This window comes from Malus sylvestris, chromosome 7 (genome assembly GCF_916048215.2).
Source record: "Malus sylvestris chromosome 7, drMalSylv7.2, whole genome shotgun sequence".
Lineage (NCBI taxonomy): Eukaryota > Viridiplantae > Streptophyta > Magnoliopsida > Rosales > Rosaceae > Malus > Malus sylvestris.
This window is the reverse complement of record NC_062266.1, coordinates 31447488-31456826: the sequence shown is the minus strand read 5'-3', so window position 1 is coordinate 31456826 and position 9339 is coordinate 31447488. Positions and strand designations below refer to the sequence as shown.

At 39.8% G+C, this 9339-nt stretch overlaps 2 protein-coding genes across 2 annotated transcripts; one reads left to right on the top strand and one right to left on the bottom strand.

Moving 5' to 3' along the window:
• Positions 1–2115: 2115 nt before the first annotated feature.
• LOC126627935 (uncharacterized) lies at positions 2116–2661 on the top strand. The gene has a single exon (XM_050297501.1). The coding sequence runs from the start codon at positions 2255–2257 to the stop codon at positions 2423–2425; it is 171 nt and encodes a 56-aa protein (XP_050153458.1). The 5' UTR covers positions 2116–2254; the 3' UTR covers positions 2426–2661.
• A 3079-nt stretch (positions 2662–5740) lies between these two features.
• LOC126629860 (putative glycerol-3-phosphate transporter 1) lies at positions 5741–8658 on the bottom strand. Its single transcript, XM_050300001.1, has 3 exons — positions 8502–8658; positions 6726–7803; positions 5741–6600 (listed from the first exon to the last, which is right to left on the bottom strand). Exons 2-3 carry the CDS (start codon positions 7726–7728, stop codon positions 6038–6040), a joined length of 1566 nt encoding a protein of 521 aa, XP_050155958.1. The 5' UTR covers positions 7729–7803; positions 8502–8658; the 3' UTR covers positions 5741–6037.
• Positions 8659–9339: the final 681 nt, after the last annotated feature.

Below are 9339 nucleotides of genomic sequence, written 5' to 3'. Positions count from 1 at the left end.
TCAGCTTTCCAGATACCACATACCACTTTTTCAAAGTGCTCTGACAAAATTAAAACACGTGAAGCTGGCAGCTCCCACTACATTGCTGTGACCAAGAAGGGTAAAGGAATAGCATTACTACTTGTTATTGGGAAATCCCTATATACATTGACCTCCCTCCTCAACGGACAGGCAAACCTGCAAAAATGCTCAACCCTTTCTCGCATTCGAAAAGGCACCCTCAACATAACCTCTCGAAATACTCAGCTTTATTTCCCCCCGATAATGCCTCAGCAAATAAGCCACACCAAGAACAAGAGTATCTCATATCATCAGGGTCGAAAGCAAGAGTATCCCATATCATGCTTTCTCCCTGTCTTTGTCTTTGTCCTTGTCCACACCTGCAGGACAAGGAGAAAGAGAGCAGTCAGTCGGAACCTGAAATCAAACCTCCAATTTGGAACTGACTGCCTGGAGCCTTTGCCTGGTTGCTTACTTAGCATTGCTCTCGAGTACTCATCCTCAACTGCTGTCAAGGTCACGAATTCCACCGGCAAATACCTCATGACAGTTGATCAGATATTGGCTCTTTACACTGAAGCTGCCAAGCGTGGATGAGTCACTATGAAGGAATGTTCTGAAGGACCATTTAAATGCAAAGGTTGCACACCACTTCTGCCATGCAAAAGATTGAAGCAGAAGGTTCAACGGTGAGCTGAAACAGATCACTACAGCACGACACCTTTCCATACCACATTCATTATTCCGTCAACAGCAAAAGTATCCCATATCATCAAGGTCGAACATGCTCTAGATTTGATGGACTTGTTTTGACCCTCAAATTTTTGAGTCGGCCTTATACTCTGAAGGGCACCAGAAAACCCTCCAGCACAGTTCAAGAATAAGCCTGTGGAAAGTTACTTCTTCAAAAGCAAAAGTATCTCATATCATCTCTTATCCATTTGCTTCTCCTTATCCTGGCAGTTGAATGAGAGACAATGAGAAGGAGAACAATCAACCGGAAGCCGAAGTCAAACCTCTGATCCTGGGTTGCTTACTTGGAAGTTTGACTGCTTACCTTGTCTGTCACCTCTTTCGGCAGATCTCCTAGCTCGGCGACTTGGGGGACTCCTACTATAGGGTTTGTATCACACTTGACTAAGCCCGAAACTACAACTAAGCTTCAAGTGAAATTGATACATTACCTTGTGCGTCAACATCAGCTAAATACACCATTCCCGGATGGAGGAAAGGTACTTCCAGAGAAGGGCAGATGAAGATCAGACCACACTTCGGTACTTAGAAGTTTCGTGATTACTCAAGGGATTGGATCTTGCAAGTCCCCAACCGAGGAGTTTCCCTCACTCGGGAACTTAGGGGAGCACTGTTTGTACCATACTTGACCAATCCCGAAACTACCGAGCACCGGCCAACGCTATACTGTCAAGGACCCAGAAGAGTTCCCCTCCGACCAGGAGGCCAATCACTACTCGACACGTGTCAAGATTAGAAGCCAATCAGAGCGCAGCACGTGTCAACATCAAGAACCAATCATAACATGACACATGTCAATGTGACAAAGCTACAAGTTTTTCTATAAATAGGGGTCATCCCTCCACAATATTGCCTAATGCCATTTTGTGTTAAATCATTCACAAGAACTCACTAAATTGAGAGCTTGATCCTTTGTACTTGTGTAAGCCCTTCACTACTAATAAGAACTCCTCTACTCCGTGGACGTAGCCAATCTGGGTGAACCACGTACATCCTGTGTTTGCTTCTCTGTCTCTATTCATTTACGTACTTATCCTCACTAGTGACTGAAGCAACCAAGCAACCAAGCGAAGGTCACAAAACCTGACACTTTCTGTTGTACCAAAGTCTTCGCTGATTTTGTGCATCAACAATTTTAATTTTTTTATAACAAACGATATTATCTACAATGTACTCGAATAAGATCTTATTAAAAATGAAAACTAATGAAAATAGTTTAAAAACTTTAAATTTTAACGATAATGACAAAATAAATGGTGAAGTGAATAATACTAAAATTAACTTTTTAATGTAAAAATATGATTTTTCGTTAAAAATGAATAAATAAATAAATAAGATGAAGTGGCTAATTGGACAGTTGGAGATTGATGACCGGGCACAAGTAAAACCACATCGTCCATTCCAGAATATGGAGATCCCAAAGTCTTCGTCCCCATAAATACCCGCGCATTCAAATCGAAAACCCTAGAAATCGAATTCGATTTTTGTTCTGCAAATTCAGATGGGGATAATCAAGAGCAGCTTCTCTTTCCTTATGGGCACGGTCGCCGGGATCTACATAGCCCAAAACTACGACGTTCCGAACATCAAGAAGCTCGGCGACACTGCCGTCTTCATCGCCAAGCAATACGAGGAGAAGTACCGGAAGCCCAAAAAGCGAGACGACGACTAGGGGGTTGTCTCTTCCTCAACGACGCCGTTTTGGACCCAGGTCTCGTTTCGGGAAATTCTTCTGCTTTAATTTTCATCTTAATGTGATCACTACTCGCTTAAGAAATTTTTACTGGAAATTATGTTATAGGTATTTTGTGATGAGCTCGTTGCTTTCGGGCTTCGGATTTCGATTCAAATGCAAATTCTATACTCTTTTTGTTATAGTGAATGAAAAGCCTTGAGAAAATTTTATAATTTCATGCTTTTTTTTTTAATTCATGTGCCTGCATTTGTGTAAACGTTACTAAATGTGAGCCTTTTCGACTCAATAGTCGCTGTTGAGCAACGATTATTTTTGGGAATTATGATTTTTGCGAAGAATCAGAGATTTCGCTCGATAGTTGATAGCACGCGTTTAGTGCAGAGTGCAGAGTGGGAGTGTGTAGGTTCACTTATTGCACGTAGACAGCTGCTAGAATTCGACCCTTTTAGCAGCTCAGTTTAACGGCTTAGACATGTGTATGTAGTGGATGATATGGGAGTATTGGAGTATGAGGTGAGGTGGTATCCAATCTTTTGAAACATAATTAGTAACTTCAGCGTGATCCATCATTAAGTTGATGTTTTCGAGTCACAATTCCGGGTCATGATATGGACAGAGCTTGAGGTGATGGATATATAATGATTTGAGGTCATACAAAGTGCCATCATAGAGTAGACTTCTTTTCTACCCGTAACTTGGTTTTGATTTTTTGAATTCGATTCGTAACATGCTTCATTGACTGATGAATGTCAAGACATCTTTCTGATTTCATTGTAATTTTTCCTTCTGATCACCCAAATGGCCTGTAGGATTTATTATCTGCCTATGACATTTCTTTTATTGGTCTCGCATTCTGTTGAGAAGGTACTTCCTTTTCACGCTTGTATTTGGTATGAAGTCTCCTTCAATGTAGCGGTGTCCTTGGCTGCATTTGTTCATTTTAGGTGTTTAGCTTTGTCTAGGATCAGATTGGCTGATGGAAAATAACTGTGTGTTGTGGTCTATTGGTTGTGTTATAATGTCTTGATGACACTTAACGCAAATAGTAGCAGCACTGCATATTAGAGTTGTAACATTTTGGTAGGGAAGGAAACAATAGGGAATGCAAGACTTTGTCACACTTTGGCTGTCTACTACTGTCAGGAAGGTTTCATTTTGCAGTTGTGGTTTACTGAATTTGGTTCGAGTTATAGAATCATCAGGAATGAATCTTTCCTGCCTTCGACGGTGTTGAATAGAATTGTATCATAAAAGGAGTCGGACCAGATTAAATTCCTTATGTCAATTCCTCCTTCTAGCCAAGATGTTTTCCTGGCTCGTTTGACTCTGTTTCTCTGCTTGTTCTTATCCTTCCTGCTACTGTTTTTTTTTTTTTTTTTTTCGCTGCTGGTGCAGTTTTGATCAGCTGGTGTGGTTCTCTTCTGTTGCTCCTGATGTCTTGGGACTTTCATTGTAATTTACCCTGAATGGGCTGGATAACATCCAAAACAACATGACCCTTGTTAGCCCAGCCCGTTGATGGATTTATCTGAAAGGTCTCGATCGCGTATTTATTTTGTCTACTTGATTCTTGCAAACGGACAAAAGGGATGCGTGAAAATTACTCTCCGACGGAGAAAACACCTATAAAATGATCGGTCAGTATTCAATTGGAATCATTGGCATTACTTTAAGATGGTATTAATTTAATCATAGTACTTGAATTACGACATGAATCATGCAGCTAAGTTTGTGGTTATTATGAATCGGATTAGTAATACTTAAAGATGCTATTAATTTAATCTTAGTGCTTGAATAATTAATCGAATTAATTACGTGTTTCGTGTGGCTTTTAGGTGAGGCAACAAACATGTTAGAGAAAACGTAGCAAAACACGACACCATAAAAAGTGCTAAAGCGCTTTTCACATAAGAAGCGCTTTGTGCATAAGCTTAAAGCGTTTGCTAAGTTCGTCTTCAAATGCTATTGAGCATATGTGAGTTCCACATGAACAATTGGACTTTCTATAGAAATTTTAATGTGTTTCTAATGAAAGTGCTTTGTACAAAACACTTGTGAGCATGCGTGCTTTTCTTAGAAGAACTTCCGAACAACCCGCTTCAGATTAGTTTATTACTAGCTAGGAGGGTTGTGAAACATTATATTTTATTCGTATACCCAAAACACTATCATATATTCCACTACACGTGTAAATATATTGATTTATTATTAAATTTTAAAAATAAGACAATAATTATATCGTCTATTCAGATTATAAAACGTGAAATGATTACACTATAGAACATTGTTTTCGATATCCACAAAAACTTCTCGATATCAGTCTTTACCACCAAACAGATAAGGGGCCGTGTTTGAATCCGAAAATAGTGACACTCAAGGTAGATGAAATTTTTTTTCTTCAGTCATTGTCATAGACTGACTTTTAAGGAGCACCACCAGTAATCTGGTTTGGGAGGCATATATTTCCCACCAACCGTTGTCGCAGCTGCCGTGGCAAATCGATACCTGCCTACCATTTACTTTCCCAAAAGCCATAGGATTTCATGTTCTTGTGGTTGTGGTGAAGTTTTGGCTAATGCCAAAAGCATCCTTGGTCCCCCCACATCCACACTGATTTAGCTATATGCCAAAAGCCTCTCGGGATCTAAGGCTCCTTTTCGTACCATGAACTTTTAGTGGCGGCAGTTTTTCGTTACGAAATGTTTGAAATTATTTTGATAGTCAATATTTCTGTGTATAGGAAAAATCAGAGAAAGACATGGAAAGAGGGAGTGAAGTTTAAATTTCACAAGGTATCGGAGAAACTTTTAAATTTTGGCTAAAATCGACATATTTAGTCAATATTTTTGACATATCCGGTTAAATATCGACAAGCTGCATATGACATTCCTTAAAGTTTCATATTAAATATCAACATTTTATTAGCAAATTTCTATCATTTCCATCAAGGCAACCGATATCGATATTGATATATTCATTAACATATCCACAAATTTGCATATAAATATTTTTACTGATACTAATATTTTAAACACTGGTTATGAATGATATTTTCTTGAAGGATAACACTTCTCTCCTCCTAAATGAGACTGACATTGTTCATTTATTTTATCATCATCTAAAGATCATTTGTAAAAAAATCATTCGATTAAGAGACCGGTGAGGCAAGAGGAAATATTATCCTTTCATGAATACTCCATAAAAATAGATGAGAGACTTAAAAGGAGGAGAAGAACAGGCAACGGGCACAATTACTACGGTGATATCTTAAACCCATTACACACCATCATGTGAAAAAGTTAAAGACACATTGTGTTATTTCCCGGTGTAAGAGGAATTTTCGGTCTCCGAGATGACTTAATTTGTCATCCTCCCCAATCATGATGTAAATAATTTCATGAAAACGTACAAATAATGTACAAACATAAATTACAAAGACACACCACCCCTTTCCTTCTTCCACTTCCCCCTTCATTTTTTGAGGTACAACTGGGGAGAAGGTTTAACAAAAATCCTCTACTTCCTATGACTACAACAGAGGACCTTCTCCTCTTCATTAAATAACCAGGTTCATCTCCTCTATGATTATCACACATCGAGTACTGCAGGTTGAGGCCGAGATGCTGACACTCGCGATCTCGATTCTTCAATCTTCGCAGCAACTTCCGCCACAACAAGCCTAGTCAGAAGCAGCCCTGCAATCAGAGCTGCTCCCATCAACATTGTGAAGACTGCACTCCAGCTTTTGGCTGAAATGTAGCCGGTCAGCAAAGGTCCGATGGCTGCCCCGATGGAGCCTGTTCCATCTATGATCGCTGTTACTGTCGCCAATGCCCTCGAGTTCCCACGCAATGAGCTGTGTGTTCCAAGATCAGCCGAGACGGCTGTTGTTATTAGAGCGTATGGCCCGTTCACAAACATGCCGGTGATGAACATGAGTGCAATGTTCACAGTCATGGATACGTGTCCATAGCTTCGGTAGACATAGAGTGCAGGGATAGCACAGTACATGAAACTTGCAGCTGTTATCGCTCTGGCACCCAAGCGGTCTGAAATAAAGCCGGCAAGGATTCCTCCAAGAACACCTCCAACATCGAACAATGTGGATAAGTTACCGGCTGACTCACTGGATAAGTACTTTCCGTCGATAGCTGCAACATGAGTTGACACGAAATGTGAGTATTGATATGAAGAAATTATGATACTTCGCATAACAGCACGTCGAAAAATTCTGTTAACTTAAAATTCAAAGCAGCAAGGAAGTTGAAGTAAGTACCTGTGTGACTAATGTAGAAAGGAAGCCAATAGAGAAACGTGTAGGCAACCAATTTCGAAAAGAATAGGCACAGAGCGAAAGGAGCAACTCCGGGAATTTTCCAAGCTTCTAGGAACCCGACAGCACTCTCCTTCCCTTTCACCTCTGGTTCCAACAATGGTTCCGTTACTCCTGCCCCAATTTTCTTGGGAGATAGCAATTCATCTTCTTCACTGGCTCCAACATCCTCAGGACTAACAGGCAAGAACAGAAAAACCACCACACCAACGGTAGCGATTATGAGACCTGGGACTACAAAGGACCAACCCCACCCGTATCGCAACAGGGCGGAAGCAACCAAAGACCCTGTAATGTTCCCAACAGAAGTGTGAGCATTCCATATACCCATAATCAGCCCTCTCTTCTTCTTCCCAAACCAATTACCAACAACTGCAACTACCGAAGGCCATCCCGTCGATTGAAACAAACCAGCAAGAACTTGAGCGCCGAGGAAGTAATAGAAAGTGTGAATGTTTGCCCAATATCCAACTCCAAATGCTGCAGTAAACGCCCCTGCTCCCACCATTCCGATTGTTAGAAAGATTCGTAAATTCGTCCTATCGCCCAAGTGTCCGGAGAAGTACATTCCTATAGCATACACAGCCAGGAAAGCAAGGTCGACCTCACCAAGCAAGGCTGTGCCATCTGATCCATTAAATGGGGCCCAACCATCTCCAAGAACCCTAGAAAATCTTCTGCTTTCAGCTGGTTCACTCAAGTAACTCATCCTCCATGGCCAAGAATTTAAGCTTGTAATCGAGGATTGGGGATCAAGAGTACTCTTGACCACGCTCGTGGTTTTTCGAGCGGCGTGGTAACTAGCATATGCTAGAAATGTAACAACCAGAACAATGGCTTGGTGGGTTTTGTATGAAATTGGTGATTTCTTGATCTGCTCTACTAACCGAATCCCTGGGGGCTTGGAGTAACTTACCTTAGGTTCTGGCTCCGATATTGAACCCATGTAATTAAACTTTCACTCCAAAATTAAGAGGAACGAACAGCTCTGGCTCCCCGCTTATAGTCCGAATTCTTCAAGCTAAACACAAAGCAAGACGAGTAAGTCAAGCAGCATACAGAGTTGTAGGCAAACTATGAACTATTAGTATGCTAAAATCCAGTAATATATTCAGATTTAAGGATTTGACCAATGAAATTTACCAATTGCTATGAATTAATAAACTACAGATCCATATTTACTATCAACTCCCTGATTTCCAACTTCCACAGATTTAAAATTATAATCCTGAGGAAAATTCAAATAATTCCAACTTGAAGAGGTAGCTGTTCTAAAACAATCTGCACCTCAAACTACCCAGAATTACAGGGGGGAAGTGAAAATTTGAACGTAATCATAAAAAAATTAAAGTAATAATCTTTTCAACAATCAGAACTAAACCCAGAATAAAAAGTTAAAATTTAAACAAAACCAATTAATTAATCTCTCTTTTCAAAGAGATTTCCTGGAAAATCGAAAACCGTCCACCTTTTGACCAACAAGAACAGAAGAGAAACGAAACGGTCAAAGCCCCCCAACAAAATTGGATATTCAACCCATATCTCAAAATTCTTCCCTAGATACAATTAGAATCAATATTCTGAAACCCAAAATTTTAAAACAATCCAGAATAATAAAGGTATCAATACATAACTGCGAGGAAGAAAACGGTCATAAATTTTGAAGAACAACAGCACCCAGGTGAAAATTACATGAAAATATACAGCTGAGGAACATACCTATCAGCTTATCCGAGCACTGACGGGAATGCTTCGTGTACTTTAATTTGCAGATTTTCTCTCCTCCTTCAAATGCTCTGTCTTTTTCTATTTTCTTGGATGGAAATTCGCTTAACGATTGCTTCCGTTTGAGCTCTTTAAATAAAACGCGCAAGGGAAGCAAGCAACGTGAGCTTGGTGGTAGTGCTACTTTATGATGTTGAAATCTCGGTTTTGCCCTCGGTTTTCCTTCTTGCTCCTTTTCAATGGATTTGGATTCTCGGTTTTTCAAACCGACGTGGGAATTCGTGATGACGAAAATACCCCTTTGTGGTTAATGAGTAGGATTCTTTTCTTCAGATTTTACTTCTCTCCCGTCTTGTTTTATTTGAACGTTTATGATTAAATCACATCAACATTTTTATAAAAAAAAAAAAAAAACTAAAAGAGTGGCCCCTCTAAAAATATGATATGTGTACATCCTACTAAGCTTAACATTGTTAACACCTCCGTTATCTCTTATAGTTTTGGAAAAAATTCCAACGAACCAAGTGACGTTGCACTCTTGTACTTTCGGCGCACATAACTTTATAAGTGCAGAAGATTTGAAAGAGAGAAAATCATACTCCAAAATACCATACAGTTAACGAAAAGTTTGAGATCCAATCTCGATTATTTCAACTAGTTGCTTATTGGTGCTGCAAATAAAAGACAAAGTCAGTGTCGTTTTTACAAAGTTTTTTGTGGAGTCCAAGCCTGTTGAAATCCACGCCACAAAACAGGATGCGTTTTAATAGGCGCTTAATTGGCTTCGGGAAACGATAACACAGAAGCAGCTTCGGCATTTGTCTTTTTAAAT

Coding starts and splice junctions, on each gene's coding strand:
- LOC126627935 (XM_050297501.1), top strand. CDS start 2,255: ATGGGGATAATCAAGAGCAGCTTCTCTTTCCTTATGGGCACGGTCGCC.
- LOC126629860 (XM_050300001.1), bottom strand. CDS start 7,728: ATGGGTTCAATATCGGAGCCAGAACCTAAGGTAAGTTACTCCAAGCCC. Junction 6,601..6,725: donor TTTCTACATTAGTCACACAG/GTACTTACTTCA, acceptor CTCATGTTGCAG/CTATCGACGGAAAGTACTTA.